We start from the raw sequence: 17408 nt of genomic DNA on the forward strand, positions 1-17408 counted from the left end.
GAAAAACCTGGGAATTTTTTAGGATTCCAGGCATTTTTCATTGTTTTAGTCTTTAGTTAAATTATCGTAATTTTAACTGGCAAGAACTGATAAACAGCGAAATGTGTCAAAGGCCTTAGTACAAAAACTGTGGAATACTTCATAACAATAAATTGCTGCCAATGAGCGTGAGGTCACAATTGTTTACATTAAGTTCGATTGAGCAGTTGCCAGCGGGCTCATGCGCATGCACAGTTCGAGTTGCGTATGGGCAGTACCTTTTCCCACTTCGTGCTTCTTGAAGTATGGCTGTTAGTTGTACCAGCAGCAGTAACAAGCAGCCAGATGTTACCTGGAAAGATTTTTCTGGCGCACACAAGCTGCCAGATTCGCACTTGCACAGAACAGTCTGGGTTGTTGTTGGGGGGGGGGGGGGGGTGTTATGTTGCTGTTAGCCGTCTACATCACGGGTATATCTGAATATCTACTGTCATTGGCTGGCAAGAGCACGTGACAAGAGCTGGATTGGCATACAAAAGCACTTTTCAATCTAGATCTCAGTGCTTTGGAAACCAACATGCCGTGTTTGGTGGAATTCGCATCTATATTAATACAAATACAAAAATATGGAGTGTAAATGTTGCTGCACATCAAAGATCTTTCGAAAACTTGTTTTGCTGAGTTTTTTTCGTTCTCTGCAGTGCTGGAAAGTCCAACACTGGTGTATAAAACCTTCACCATTCAAAGGATTGATTTTTTTTACAGCTCTGAGGGAAAGTATTCTGTCACTTATCATTGAAAAAGTGTATTTTTCACCTTGGAAGAAATGTATTTTCGTGTGATAAAAAATGCTTTCCCCCCCTCCCCCCTCCCCCCTCCCCCCATTTATACACCTTGGTCTACATACACCTCCCCACTTCCTACACTGTGTTGTGACCATTGAGGTGGAGGGGGTACAGTTCCCAATGCTTGCCATCTGGCTTTGGAGCACATTGTCTGTGAAGCTCCGCGTTAAAGCGTAAAATGATCAGTTTCTTGTATTGGCTTAAGTACAGTAATAACATTATTTTCATCCACCTCTCACAACTCTCTCATATGTATTTTTAAAAATTGCAGGTCTCTTTTTTTTAATACGTGTGAAAGAAAGTAACAAGCTTTAACTAGAGTGTAATTTAATTTTATTTGCAAAGGTACGGTTTCCACCAAATTTAGTGTGTTTGAGTGCCAGATGGACATGCAGACATACCACTTTTATATGGTTTTAACACTTCATTGTGTTCGTTGGTGTACATATTGTGTATACTTCTTATTTTTGCTTTCGCAGTACTAAATCACACCTGGGGATGTTTTCACACATATCTTCTACAATATCAAGCAGTGGTTGAGATCTTAAACTTCTGCCTTTGTTGTATTTGTTTTTGAGTTTCCACAAACAAGGTTGCTTCTTGACACTAATCAGTGATGGGGAAGGACAGTGGTATCACAAAGTTAGAGTGACTTTAACTTTTGGGCATTGCTAAAGAAGGTTGTCACTCGAGTGGTGCCACAGGAATTTGGGTGTTCCTGTGTTCCCACATGCAGCTTTGATGGTGCTACTTGAGTTGCAGCCAAATGGCGACACTATTGTAGTGTGTGGAAACCTGGCTTTATTCTCTCTCCCTCACCACCTACTTTGCTCCACCCACCTACTCTGCACAGCACCTCCACCTAGTTATTAGTTTCCCCTACCTATTTGTTTGAATGGGTGTCCTTATTAATTCATTCTAATCTTGTTCCCCCAACCTCTTCGATCTGCTAATCTCTTGCTTTGAAAATTAGTTTTATTTGAAATATAATTCTGTGTTCCTGTGTGGTGTTCCATCATTGCTTAACAAATGCTGAGTAGATCTTTCTTTACTTCACAAACACCTTCCAATCGTTTGATGAATATTCACATCTCTCACTTAATCTTGTGTTATCATCCACAAATTGACCCTTATTTGATGATCACACCTGCAATTCAATGAAGATGAGATTTGTAAACAGCAGTGCTTTAACCCTTTCGTGGGCATAATTATTGAGCAATTTTTTTTTTTGATGAATGGAGAGCAGATAGTAGTTAACAGATAGGTATATTTATCATACAGAATATCAAATTTGCTCCAACTGTGAAAGTGAGGTCACACAACAAGGTGGGAAGTATTCTTCCCACTGCCCTTCCTTGGAGTTAAATGACAAAAACAACTTTTTCAATATATGTCATATTTATTTGATAAATTTACTTCTCTTGTTACAATGATTGTTCACAATTACTTGTCATGAAATTTTCTAAAACATGGGACTATGCAAAGTTGTATTTGACAATATGTACAAACACAGCGAGTGCTCATTTCCACAGCTTTGGTACTACAATGACGGCACCTCCAGTAGGTTTCTCCTAAAATGGGTCGATGCTCCCCTACAGCCACATGACGAACATCTTCAGGTACTTCACCCCTTTTTGCCAGAAAGACAGGTTTTTGTCCACGCCTTCTCCGGGATAAGAAGCCAGCGATCAATTGTCTAGCTGGATGGATCCTGTATGTGAGCTGATCACGGTGTCCACTTTCTCTTTTACTTATTTTCTACGGGGAAAAACTGTTGACTACAGCAACGTCCACCAGGAAATAAAATAATCTGTGCCACCATTTTACAGAACGTCTGCCAATAGCATACCTTTCTTGTAATTGATCAAACTTATCGACACCACCCATTATTTTCTTGTATTATGCCACAACTTCGGCACAAGAAATCTCTGTACTAGTATTATCCTTGTTTCTCCTTTTCACTGTGGCTGTTTCTCTTGGCTCATGAATTTTACTGCAGAAATGGCTCCTTTTGTTTCAAACTGGAATTCTCCTCGTTCCAATTTTACGTTTTCCTTCATAAATTTGCGTAAATCTTTTCCGTTGGTCTTCACTGTTGCAACATCCATACACACGATTCTTCAGAAGTGTTGACATCAATTTCATGGTGGTGAAGAATCTGTCAAATGCAACTACATTATTTTTATTATTTATTTCCTTTATTAGATCCACTACAACCCTTTCGCCCAATGTCAAGTCACTATCTGCCTATACTTGCCTGTGTAAACATAAAAGTTCATTATATATCCAGTGAGTGAATCTAACAAGTACCACACTTTGTAGCCTCATTTCACCGGCTTCATTGGCATATACTGTTCCATAGATGATCGTCCTTTGAAAGGAATCATCGATTCGTCCACTGACATAGATGATGAGGGCCCACAATTATTCTTACAGCTCTGCAAAAGCTTTTCAATCAATGGCCGTAATTTATGCATTTGTCATATTCTGGATGATTTCTTGGCTTTGCAGTTTCGTTGTTATTACAGTGAACATTCTCTACAATCTTTTTAAATCCTTTACTTGTCATTACATTAGCAATTGGCTCTACTTTAAGTGTAGGATCTGAACTCCAGAAGTTAGAGAGAGCAGGAAGTTGATGAATTCTCATTAGAAAAAGACATCCTATTTAAGCTCTCATTTCTTGAGTAGTTGTGTCCACCCAGGTTTTTGATGGATACTACCACAATTTTGTTTTGCATACAAGTTTGTTTCATTTACAATGAGAGTGAAAACATCATCATCAAAGAAATTAGGAAAATAAGTGAGCTCCCGATCATTGACACTACAGAGAAATTTTGCTTTTCCTTCCATTCGTGTTTCAAAGTTGTTCTTTACATTGTTGAAGTAAGAACAGTCGCCATTCCATTCTTCTTCACTTTCACTGTCCAACATATCACTACTGGCAACAGTCGGAAGCATGAATGATTCATTATCGTGTTCATCACCATAAATGTCTTGTTCCACAGAAACATGCCTTGAAGCACTGGTGACTGTGTTATCTAGAACATTCAGTTCATCTGCAGCGCCTTCATCTAATTCAGTTTCTGAGTCACATTCATCAGGTAATGAAAATAATACATTGTAAATTTCGTCAACATGTTTGGGATTGCTGAGGTCTAGGGAATGAGACATCTGAAAGGAAAGAAATGCCAAGAAATAGAGAACTGGAGAGTGTAAAAAATGCTATGACAGATTCAACGGAAGCAAGCACTTGGTTTGGTATGGTAAATTTGACATTCTTTAGTAACATAATGATCTGTGCATTATTTCTGAAACCCACTATGTCAAATAAATATGGTAAAATGTAGAAATATCCGTTCTAGAGCCATAAAACAATGAGCTACCAAAGAGGCGGTGGGAAGGATACTTCCCACCAACAAAATCAAATACTACAAGTAAAGTCCACAAGTAATGTAAGTAAAACACATTTTACAACAAACAGGGAACACCAAATAATAAGACACCATAGCAAAAATCAAAAGTATTTACCTTATACTATAGCTTTTAGGAAAAAATCACAAAATGTCACACAAACAGCACTGAAAGGCTCCTCTGCAGAGCAACAGTCAGCTATACAATGCCTCTGCGTGAAGGTACAGCAAAAACGGCGGTAACTTCTGATTGGAAGTAGTACCCTATACTGTTTACTAGGTGGTAGCACCATACAGAGGTGGGAACTGTGAAACCCATGGGACTAGGAGCGAGTTCATTGTGGTGGGAAGCATGTTTCCCACAGCTCACGAAAGGGTTAAGAATTGCCATTCCTTTAGTGTTAAACATTCTGTTTCGTGCAAGCTTTATGTGTATGACAAACGTTTCGGTTTGGACATCGATTCCATTCATGAATACATAAGTTGTTGCCCCTCTGCTTTACTTCTCACAATTACTCCACCAACAAATTTTGTAAAAATATTGCCTGCAAACCAACTGGACCTGGTCCAGAACTCTTAGAATCAACTTCATTTGCTACAGCAACAAAAAATTTGTTTGCTCACAGTACTGTCCTAGGTCTGGATGCTTCAGTAATAATTTCTGGAAGAACATTTTCTTACATAAAATATTTTCAGTTTCACATTCTTATTTTCTCATTGTTTTTGTCAAAGTCGTGTGTGTTTATATATATTTTTTAAGTACTACTTTTACGTTACAGACACAGTATGTGAGAGGAATCCTTTGACATTGGACAAGGATAGATTAGAATCATTACTACATAAAGCAGTACTAATAACTGAGCATTGTGCTGCAGAAACATTGCTCGAGCTGTATGCTCAACTGCGGAAATGTGTATTGAAATATAGCAATCAATGGGACAGAAGACAGCTACCTCAGGTCAGTATTGTGACTGTTACCATTCTTTTATCCACTAAAAAGTCATGTTAAAAACACGTGTTTAGCAGATGCTGTTGAGTTACATTAGTGAAAATTACAGGAAGTGCTTCTATGTAATTTGAGCATATTTTTTGGAAAAGAACCACTTTGCACAATAACTGAACTGCAGAAGGTGTAATAATAAACTTCGTAAGTCACAGATGGGCTGTAATGAGACACAATTCGCGGTTAGGTTTAGACATGTTGCTCTGCTCTGTGTGTGTGTGTGTGGGGGGGGGGGGTTTAAGGAAAAAGAATTTTTCTAAGAGTATATCTGCAGAACCCACTTGAATGGTGTATTGGATGTCTTATTTATTCCTATGTACTTTGCCATATACAAGAACTACATTTTATAGAATACTATCCTTTTACCTGTGGCTTCGACAATGTACACACATGATACATGTATTGCACACATCTCCTCCTGCCGGCTCTGCGCGTCTACTCCTGCTCACTCCTCTGTCCATCTCCTCCTGCTCACTCTCTCTGAAGTTTGGCCAGTGAGGTTGTTAATATCCTCAGACTACCTTAGAATAACCAGCGAGGTATGAACAGCAATAAAAGCCTCTCCCTTGTAAAGGCTGAAGAGAAATATGTTACATGGAAATAATTAAATGTTATCTTCCAATTTATTCAAAGTGTTACTTCCTGTGATGGTTTATGAATGTGGCTAAAGTGTTGCTATAAACACAAGCTGATGGACAATCAAAATAGTAGTGACAAAAAAACTAATAGAGTGCTATGGAATGGCAAGAATTTTAATGTGTACATTGTACTTTACAAAATGTCAGAATAAACAGTAATTACCATATTTACCCATTTATAAGATGAGGTTTTTTCCCCAAATTCATCATTCGAGAAATACCAGTTTGCCTTATATTCACAGATTAAACTATTGCTGCCGGGCTCAACATTTTTACATTATTTTGTAGGATATTAGGAGTAGTCTTTCATTTATAGGGGTCGTCTTACGTTTAGAGGTGAAGTTTGGCTATCGAGGTCACATGCAGATTTATTTTGAAGAATTCATTATGGCAGGGTTCGGCAAACAATACTCACATTCAAACAGGTTCAATATTTCCTTCTATGCCAAAGCACTTGACATAGCATCTATGTCGCTTGAACAATCAAGTGACACTGACTTGCACGCAGTTACTGGAAGAGATATCTGAGAAACTATGAACTACCCATGACAACAGTCTTATTACCCTGATTACAATTTGACAATTTTGTGAAACCTAGAAAGAAACAGCATTAAATTCTATCAACTTACAAACTATCGTCATATATGAACAGATTTGCAATAATGTTCTCATACATGTATGGATACCGAATACAAACATTACTGCCACTTTTTAAGTAAAGGTAACATTCAAAAATGGAAATGTTGTCCTTCAAAAAACACTAGTTGGTTAGGAACCCAGACCAATATTTTATTTGGTAATGAGAGACTGTAATGTTTTACTAAGTGAATTGCAAATGATATTATGAAAAGGAAAGGTGCTACTCACCATACAGTGGAGATGCGTAGTCACAGGTAGGCACAACAAAAAGACTGTCACAAATAAGCTTTCGGCCAGCAAGGCCTTCATCAAAACTAGATGACACACACACATGCAACTTGCACGACTGCAGTCTCTGGCAACTGAAGCCACACTGCAAGCAGCAGCACCAGTGCGTGGTGGGGAGTCGCCACTCCCATTGTGCACTGGTGCTGCTGCTCACAGTGTGGCTTCAGTTGCCAGAGAGAGAGAGAAAGTGTGTGTGTGTGTGTGTGTGTGTGTGTGTGTGTGTGTGTGTGTGTGTGTGTGTGCACTCACTCTATTTTTGATGAAGGCCTTGCTGGGTGAAACCTTATTTGTGACAGTCTTTTTGTTGTGCCTACCTGTGAGTACACATCTCCACTGTATGGTGAGTAGCAACTTTCCTTTTCATAACATTGTTACATTCCATCCTGGATTTTCCATTGTTTGAATTTCAAGTGAGTAACTCATTTGCCATTCACATTTTAGAATACTGGGTAAAAACGTTATCAGCTTAGAATATGATGGTGACATTCAATTGAAATAAGAAGGAAAATTAATCCAGAATAAAATGTCTAACAAAGGAAATAAATCATATTAAACTGACCGTAACTGGGATTGCAAGAATAAATTACAGCAACAAGATCCGTTGTGGAGATAGTACCAACAGACGACGTCACTAGATCGCAAGTTGAGCAAAAGTTTGAGAATGGAACTGAATCATAATTGTGATCTTTTATTTATGTATTAGTTGGTGTTATTACATATGACCTGCACACCAGAAGATATTGCAATCTGTTTTTAATACTTGCTCAAGCTCAGTACTGTGGAAGGGGAACAGTGACACCAGCTTGGCTGTGTACTGTGATGACTGCGGGAAGGGGTGCGAGCAGCAAATTTGATCATGTTGCCAACCATGGGAATCTAAACAGTGAATTTTGGCTTTTTATTAACATCTACCCCTTGTAAACTGTAATTTGTCTGAATCCATTTGTAGTTGGAATCGAACTGACTGTAACATTGGACGAATACTCAACAATAGTATTCATAGAATGAAATTTTCTCTTTGCAGCAGAGTGTGCACTGGTATGAAACTTCTTGGCAAATTAAAACTGTGTGCCGGGCCGAGACTCAAACTCGGGACCTTTGCCTTTTGCGAGCAAGTGCTCTACCAACTGAGCTACCCAAGCACAACTCACGGCCCGTCCTCACAGCTTTAATTCCGCCAGTACAGTAGGAGACAAGGTACTGGCGGAATTAAAGCTGTGAGGACGGGGCATGAGTTGTGCTTGGGTAGCTCAATTGGTAGAGCACTTGCCCACGAAAGGCAAAGGTCCCTAGTTCAAGTCTCGGTCCGGCACACAGTTTTAATCTGCCAGGAAGTTTCATATCAGCGCACACTCCACTGCAGAGTGAAAATTTCATTCTGGAAACATCCCTTAGGCTCTGGCTAGCCATGTGTCCGCAATATCCTTTCTTCCAGGAGTGCCGGTTCTGCAAGGTATGCAGGAGAGCTTCTGCGAAGTTTGGAAGGTAGGAGATGAGGTACTGGTGGAATTAAAGCTGTGAGGACGGGGCATGAGTTGTGAGTCGTGCTTGGGTAGCTCAATTGGTAGAGCACTTTCCTATGAAGGCAAAGTTCCCGAGTTCGAGTCTCGGCTCAGCGCACAGTTTTAATCTGCCAGGAAGTTTTTTAATAGTATTCATTTCTGCAGGATATAGTTAAAGTGTGGAGAGGGGTCAGTGGCGTAATTACATGTTTCTTCTTGCAATGCTGTCAACGGTCACCCTGACGTATGACGGAAATGAAAGGGCATGTGTCAGCTGGTTCTATACAGCCAATGAGAGAGCAGCGGGCAGGACAATATGTTCAGAAGCAAAAGACATTGTAATATTCTCACCTCAGTATAGAAGTGAAATCCGATATGTATTTGGAAAATGCAGTTGTGTTGTCAGGTCCCACTGTAACAACAATCTCAGCAATAACAACATATTCAGAAGAAACAGTCAAATATTTGTGACAACAAAGATATAAATTTCACAGCTGTGCGATTATGATGATGATGATGAATGATGATGATGATGATTGTGATTGTGATTAAAAATATTAAAACTACAGACTACAGGATTAGTAAGCATATAAGGTAGAAAACAGTACAAAAATTAATGTAAACCATTACTATTTGTTATTTTATTTCTCCTAGTATTATTAAAGCGTAGACAATTAATAAGTGGCATACATATAGAATAGGTATAATATTAACTTTTTCGCAGATACTTTATGTCTAATTTTTCTCAAGGAGCCTCTTAAAAAAAAGGGGGGGTCATTTTTTACTCTGGTAAATGTGGTATGCAATGAAATACAGTGATAACTAAGATACAGTTTTATTATTATTATTATTGTAACAGATTTGTAATTGAAATTTGTGCCTTTCTTTGCATATGTTCCAGTTGCCTTCCCCATACCTTATTGATATAGTTTTTTCCTCTGTTCTGTGTATAAGCATATTATTTAAGAAAGTGTGGAATTGTATAGTTTCCACTGTCAAGTTGTACGTGACATTGTGAATTGAAGATCATGTGACTAGTTACAGTAATGCTCTAGTTACCTAGCAGTGCAAGCATGAAAAGTGATAACGGAAAAAGCCTTCGTGGGCAACGGCAGTGACTTGCTATCAACAAAATTAAATTTACTGGCGATGAGAAGGAGAGATCAGAATGGAACATGCAAACAAAATGTTGAATTGGAGCAAGTTGATGGTCAAGTTGTTATGTCAGGAAACTGGACTGAATGGTGCTATGTTTTAAGTGCCAGCTACTGTGCCCTGGTGAGCCTTCATTCAGGAGGCACCATCTTTGGAAAGCAGACAGATGAATTTACTTACCATCCCTTAAATGTCCTCGATTTACAAAACACCACGCTAACCTATATTCTTACTTTAGAACTGACACTGCAGCAGGAGCACAAGGAGGCACAGAGCCGAGTTACCATACCCTGCACAGCAAACACATGTGGTCTTCTGTTAATTTCATTCAATTCACAAAATATTCATTGTACAGAAAAGGACGTGGCTTCAGTGTGTCCTGTGTGAGCTGCACTATATTTTAATTTTAGTTTAATTTTCCTTACAGGTTTTTAGTATCATATAAAAAAGTTTACAATACTTATTCCCTGGTGACATTACCGAATTTTCAACATGTGAAAAACATTTTTGTTATTGAATTTAGGCAAACACAGTATGGAAACAAAATTTTAAGACTGCATTGTACTGTCAACATCTCCAAAGCAGAACTCCTTCTAAGATCACTAACAAAAGATAATTTGAGTTTAGTGTAATACATAACACTCCGTTCACACGTCAAAAACTAAGTGGTCATCTGTTTCATTTCATTGTGAGAAACAGAAAACTAGACTTGTAATTAACCTGTTGTCATGTTTTCTGATCTGGCTTTCTACTTATTTTTACCTCATGAGCTCCTACCGCCACTACTCTTGTCCTGACTACAGAAGTTTAACGATGTTACTGTCATTAAATAGTGATGTGGTGATTTCTTTACTGAAATTCTAGAATAGTGTCATTCTGACTCACTTTTTCGATGGAGCACTGCTTATGATGAGCGGCTTTCTTCTAATTTTTGAGGAGACTTTCCCAGCAGATTAGTTACGGAGTGCTTCAATGCAGACAGTGTTCTTTATTATTATTATTATTATTGCTGGCAGTGCAGCCTTTATTTTGGATATCTATTCTAATTGGTTGAATTGATACTGATAAGGTGGCAGCTTTTGGAAAGATATAAGTTTTTGTAAGGTGCCATTTTCTTTCTTTCTTTAAATTATTACTCACTTCAACAGTAATATGCTGAAGAGCAGCCACTCATATCCTGCTGTTGCTTTGCCACGGTGGGCATGTTAACAATAGAATGGTTGGGGCTGTTGTCAAGAAAAATTACTTACAGTTCTAGACATTATCTCAGTTGACATCGTATGACAATCCTCTGGTGAAGAGTGAAGTCTTACCGTACCACTAAATAACATTTGATGAATTTGCTTCTAACATTGTCCAATATCATAAAACACACAAAACTAATTGTAGATAAAATATTTGTGCCACAACTATAAGAAATTAAAATAAACAAACTTTCAGCATGAAATGAGTGGTCCACAAGACAAGAAGCTGCCTCGTGTGGTGCAAACGGGAATAGTAATAATTGTGAGGGTGAACATCTGGCAGTGGCTACAGTTATCATGGGATGTGCTGAATGTTGTAAATCCTGCTCGAAGTCTCACCTCATTATTTCCTTCATAGCTGTCACTCTTATAAGTAATTCTGAACCAGTACAAAATGCAAGGTCCCATTCTAGTATGCTGAGGGATGAGAGTTTTTTAGATCAAACCTATTATACTGCAAAATTAATGCTGAGGAGTATTTTCAAATTAAAATGCCTGTCTGTGTTTAACTGTTGTGCTGCACAGGGCATTGGCACACTGACGTGTAGCACCGTGACAGTGCTCCAGTTGTAAGTATACCAGATTGTAAGACATTACCACATCTCCTCCCTGTTTTTCTTGTGTAAGTGTGGTGCCATCTGTCACCCTGGCCAAGTTTTCAGTGTATTTTGCTGAGTAATACTTTCAATTTCTTTCTAATATTATTAAGTTCTTCTTCTTCTTCTTCTTCTTCTTCTTCTAGTTACCATCATCCCCTACTCCTGATTGACTGCTGTGAGTTGCATTCAGACTTGTTACAGTTTTTAGTATGAGCAGTAATCTTGTGACAGCCGAGTTGTTTGCATTACCTGTGCAACTTCCTTCACATTGAATGCCAGTTTCCAATGAAGTGGCTTTGGAAGCATAAATCCACGTGATTTTTGTGGTGCAGTTCAAACTGCTACGATTCTAATTTTATAGTTTAATACTATCAATATTTACTCTAAATGTTGCAGTGTATGGTGTTGTAAGGTTAAAATATTAATAATAATAGTTATAAAATAATTCTATTATTAATACAATATTCTAACAATATAATGACTCAGTTATCCTCTTCTGTATTACGTGAATCCAATTTTTATCTCTGTATGACTATTGTATGTTTTTTTAGTGTTTTTGATGCATACAAATGTAACAGGCTTATACATTTTCACACTAGAAAATTGCAGAAAATGTGCAGTTCAGTAAATACAGGTAGTTTTTGTTTTCTGATGTGCACAAGAGCTTGCACTATTGTGGTCAGGTGGCACTGATTTGAAGCTCCAGAAGGCAGTATGTATTATGCTAGGCGGTATATAAAAAAAAGTGGTACAAAATAGTTCAGGACTGCAGCTGTTTGTGCATATATCCTTGGGTTGGACACAGATCAAATGAAGAGATGGTATGTTGCACAAACTAACTAGTGTAGAATAGTTTCTTGAAATTACTGAAACCAGTAGTCTTTTGTTACGCTCTTCAATTTCTTTCATTATTCCATCACCAGTTTCGAACTGCCTAGCAATTCATCATGAGATGGTATAATCCCCCCATGAACCATGGACCTTGTCGTTGGTTGGGAGGCTTGTGTGCCTCAACAATACAGTTGGCCGTACCGTAGGTGCAACCACAACGGAGAGGAGTATCTGTTAAGAGGCCAGACAAACGTGTGGTTCCTGAAGAGGGGCAGCACCCTTTTCAGTAGTTGCAGGGGCAACAGTCTGGATGATAGACTGACCTGGCCTTGTAACACCAACCAATACAGCCTTGCTGTGCTGGTACTGCGAACGGCTGAAAGCAAGGGGAAACTACTGCCGTAATTTTTCCCGAGGGCATGCAGCTTTACTGTATGATTAAATGATGATGGCGTCCTCTTGGGTAAAATATTCCGGAGGTAAAATAGTCCCCCATTCGGATCTCCGGGTGGGGACTACTCAAGAGAACGTCGTTATCAGGAGAAAGAAAACTGGCGTTCTACGGATCGGAGCGTGGAATGTCAGATCCCTTAATCAGGCAGGTAGGTTAGAAAATTTAAAAAGGGAAATGGATTAGTTAAAGTTAGATATAATGGGAGTTAGTGAAGTTTGGTAGCAGGAGGAACAAGACTTTTGGTCAGGTGAATACAGGGTTATAAATACAAAATCAAATAGGGGTAATGCAGGAGTAGGTTTAATAATGAATAAAAAAAAAAATAGGAGTGCAGGTAAGCTACTACAAACAGCATAGTGAACGCATTATTTTGGCCAAGATAGACACGAAGCCCACGCCTACTACAGTGGTAAAAGTTTATATGCCAACTAGCTCTGCAGATGACGAAGAAATTGAAGAAATGTGTGATGAGATAAAAGAAATTATCCAGGTAGTGAAGGGAGACGAAAATTTAATAGTCATGGGTGACGGGAATTCGACAGTAGGAAAAGGAAGAGAAGGAAACGTAGTAGGTGAATACGGATTGGGGCTAAGAAGTGCAAGACGAAGCCGCCTGGTAGAATTCTGCACAGAACATAACTTCATCATAGCTAACATTTGGTTCAAGAATCATGAAAGAAGGTTGTATACATGGAAGAACCCTGGAGATACTAGAAGGTTTCGGATAGATTATAAAATGGTAAGACAGAGATTTAGGAACCAGATTTTAAATTGTAAGAAATTTCCAGGGGTAGATGTGGACTCTGACCACAATCTATTTGTTGTGAACTGTAGATTAAAACTGAAGAAACTGCAAAAAGGTGGGAATTTAAGGAGATGGGACCTGGATAAACTGAAAGAACCAGAGGTTGTACAGAGTTTCAGGGAGAGCATAAGGGAACAATTGACAGGAATGGGGGAAAGAAATAATAATAGAAGAAGAATGGGTAGCTTTGAGGTATGAAATAGTGAAGGCAGCAGAGGATCAAGTAGGTAAAAAGACGAGGGCTAGTAGAAATCCTTGGGTAACAGAAGATATACTGAATTTAATTGATGAAAGGAGAAAATACAGTAAATGAAGCAGGCAAAAAGGAATACAAACGTCTCAAAAATGAGATCGACAGGAAGTGCAAAATGGCTAAGCAGGGATGGCTAGAGGACAAATGTAAGGATGTAGAGGCTTATCTCACTAGGGGGTAAGATAGATACTGCCTGCAGGAAAATTAGAGAGACCTTTGGAGAAAAGAGAACATCTTGCATGAATATCAGGAGCTCAGATGGAAACACAGTTCTAAGCAAAGAAGGGAAAGCTGAAAGGTGGAAGGAGTATATAGAGGGTCTATACAGGGGCGATGTTCTTGAGGACAATATTGTGGAAATGGAAGAGGAGGTAGATGAAGATGAAATGGGAGATATGATACAGCGTGAAGAGTTTGACAGAGCTCTGAAAGACATAAGTCGAAACAAGGCCGCGGGAGTAGATAACATTTCATGAGAACTACTGACAGTCTTGGGAGAGCCAGTCCTGACAAAACTCTACCATCTGGTGAGTAAGATGTATGAGACAGGCGAAATTCCCTCAGACTTCAAGAAGAATATAATAATTCCAATCCCAAAGAAAGCAGGTGTTGACAGATGTGGAAATTACCGAACTATCAGTTTAATAAGTCACAGCTGCAAAATACTAATGCGAATTCTTTACAGACAAATGAAGAAACTGGTAGAAGCCGACCTCGGGGAAGATCAGTTTGGATTCCATAGAAATGTTGGAACACGTGAGGCAATACTGACCCTACGACTTATCTTAGAAGAAAGATTAAGGAAAGGCAAACCTATGTTTCCAGCATTTGTATTCTGAAGGTGGCAGGAGTAAAATACAGGGAGCGAAAGGCTATTTACATTTTGTTCAGAAACCAGATGGCAGTTATAAGTCGAGGGACATGAAAGGGAAGCAGTGGTTGGGAAGGGAGTAAGACAGGGTTGTAGCCTCTCCCCGATGTTACTCAATCTGTATATTGAGCAAGCAGTAAAGGAAACAAAAGGAAAATTGGGAGTAGGAATTAAAATCCATTGAGAAGAAATAAAAACTTTGAGGCTTGCCGATGACATTGTAATTCTGTCAGAGACAGCAAAGGACTTGGAAGAGCAGTTGAACGGAATGGACAGTGTCTTGAAAGGAGGGTATAAGATGAACATCAACAAAAGCAGAACGAGGATAATGGAACGCAGTCTATGTCGGGTGATGCTGAGGGAATTAGATTATTAAATGAGACGCTTAAAGTAGTGTAGTAGTTTTACTATTTGGGGAGCAAAATAACTGATGATGTTTGAAGTAGAGAGGATATAAAATGTAGACTGGCAGTGGCAAGGAAAGCGTTTCTGAAGAAGAGAAATTTGTTAACATCGAGTATAGATTTTACTCGATGTTAACAAATTTCTCTTCTTCAGAAACGCTTTCCTTGCCATTGCCAGTCTACATTTTATATCCTCTCTACTTCGACCATCATCAGTTATTTTACTCCCCAAATAGCAAAACTCCTACACTACTTTAAGTGTCTCATTTCCTAATCTAATTCCCTCAGCATAACCCAACTTAATTCGACTACATTCCATTACCCTCGTTTTGCTTTTGTTGACGTTAATCGTATATCCTCCTTTCAAGACACTGTCTATTCCGTTCAACTGCTCTTCCAAATCCTTTGCTGTGTCTGACAGAATTACAATGTCGTCGGCGAACCTCAACGTTTTTATTTCTTTTCCATGGACTTTAATACCTACACCAAATTTTTCTTTTGTTTCCTTTACTGCTTGCTCAATATACAGATTAAATAACATCGGGGACAAGCTACAACCCTGTCTCACTCCCTTCCCAACCACTGCTTCTCTTTCATGCCCCTCGACTCTTATAACTGCCATCTGGTTCCTGTACAAATTGTAAATAGCCTTTCGCTCCCGGTATTTTACCCTTGCCACCTTTAGAATTTGAAAGAGAGTATGCCAATCAACATTGTCAAAAGCTTTCCCTAAGTCTACAAATGCAAGAAATGTAGGTTTGCCTTTCCTTAATCTATTTTCTAAGAAAAGTCATAGGGTCAGTATTGCCTCACGTGTTCCAACATTTCTGCGGAATCCAAACTGATCTTCGCCGAGGTCAGCTTCTACCAGTTTTTCCATTCGTCTGTAAAGAATTCGCGTTAGTATTTTGCAGCCGTGACTTATTAAACTGATGGTTCAGGAATTTTCACATCTGTCAACACCTGCTTTCTTTGGGATTGGAATTATTATATTCTTCTTGAAGTCTGAGGGTATTTCGCCTGTCTCATACATCTTGCTCACCCGATGGTAGAGTTTTGTCAGGACTGGCTCTCCCAAGGCTGTCAGTAGTTCCAATGGAAAGTAGTCTACTCCTGGGGCCTTGTTTCGACTAGGTCCTTCAGTGCTTTGTCAAACTCTTCACGCAGTATTGTATCTCCCATTTCATCTTCATCTACATCCTCTTCCATTTCCATAATATTGTCCTCAAGTACATCGCCCTTGTATAGACCCTCTATATACTCCTTCCATCTTTCTGCTTTCCCTTCTTTGCTTAGAACTGGGTTTCCACCTGAGGTCTTGATATTCATGCAAGTGGCTCTCTTTTCTCCAAAGGCCTCTTTAATTTCCCTGTAGGTAGTATCTATCTTACCCCTCGTGAGATAAGCCTCTACCTCCTTAAATTTGTCCTCTAGCCATCCCTGCTTAGCCATTTTGCACTTCCTGTCGATCTCATTTTTGAGATGTTTGTATTCCTTTTTGCCTGCTTCATTTACTGCATTTTTGTATTTTCTCCTTTCATCAATTAAATTCAGTATCTCTTCTGTTACAGTGTGTTAACTGTAAAACGGCAGAGTTGTGAGGGGAGTGCAGGGAGATGAGGAAGCAAGCATTGGCTGGCGAGGGGTGGGCAGTAGACCCTTTGGGGGGGGTGGGGAACAAGGCACGCCTACCAGTTGCAGTGCTGGCACTACAAATTGCGCGTCATGCTTACACGAAAGCAGACAAAAGGCTTCTTCCAACCGTAGGCCTACCGATAGGGGTTGTTGGCGACTCCCGAGATGGGCCAGCAACTGCCTCTTCACTCATTTTGATAATGTTTAGCACAACTGCACGATAAAAACACGCAGAACAGTACAGCGCAAAAGAATAATGAAGCAGACGACAATGGCTACCTTGTACAACACAGTCAGCTATGTAATGTTGGCAGCAGTCGAAACTGCGTGCCTACCAAAGCCGCCCTGCATTTACCAACTTCTACCGATTCAGGACTAGGGAGACTCTGCCATCTAAAAGTTTACACACTGTACCCAAGCATTTCTACTCATGTTTTTACCTACTTGATCCTCTGCTGCCTTCACTATTTCATCCCTCATAGCTACCCATTCGTCTTCTACTATATTTCTTTCCCCCATTCCATTCAATTGTTCCCTTATGCTCTCCCTGAAACTCTGTACAACCTCTGATTTAGTCAGTTTATCCAGGTCCTATCTCCTTAAATTCCCACCTTTTTGCAATTTCTTCAGTTTTAAACTACAGTTCATAACCAATAAATTGTGGTCAGAGTCCACATCTGCCACTGGAAATGTCTTACAATTTAAAACCTGGTTTTTAAATCTCTGCCTTACCATTATATAATCTGTCTTAATCCTGTCAGTATCTCCAGGCTTCTTCCATGTATACAAACTTCTTTCATGCTTCTTGAACCAAGTGTTAACTATGATTAAGTTATGCTCTGTGCAAAAT

The 17408-nt window shown here is 39.2% G+C and overlaps 1 protein-coding gene across 1 annotated transcript in view; it reads left to right on the forward strand.

Annotated features, from left to right (window-relative positions):
* Window positions 1-17408, forward strand: part of LOC126091894 (ATPase family AAA domain-containing protein 2-like) — a 222379-nt gene that overhangs the window by 186099 nt on the left and 18872 nt on the right. The window contains exon 23 of the mRNA XM_049907190.1: window positions 5017-5195. Coding sequence (XP_049763147.1) covers window positions 5017-5195 — 179 coding nt within the window. The remainder of the gene's footprint in view (window positions 1-5016; window positions 5196-17408) is intronic.

The sequence above is a fragment of the Schistocerca cancellata genome, chromosome 7, assembly GCF_023864275.1.
Source record: "Schistocerca cancellata isolate TAMUIC-IGC-003103 chromosome 7, iqSchCanc2.1, whole genome shotgun sequence".
Classification (NCBI taxonomy): Eukaryota; Metazoa; Arthropoda; class Insecta; order Orthoptera; family Acrididae; genus Schistocerca; species Schistocerca cancellata.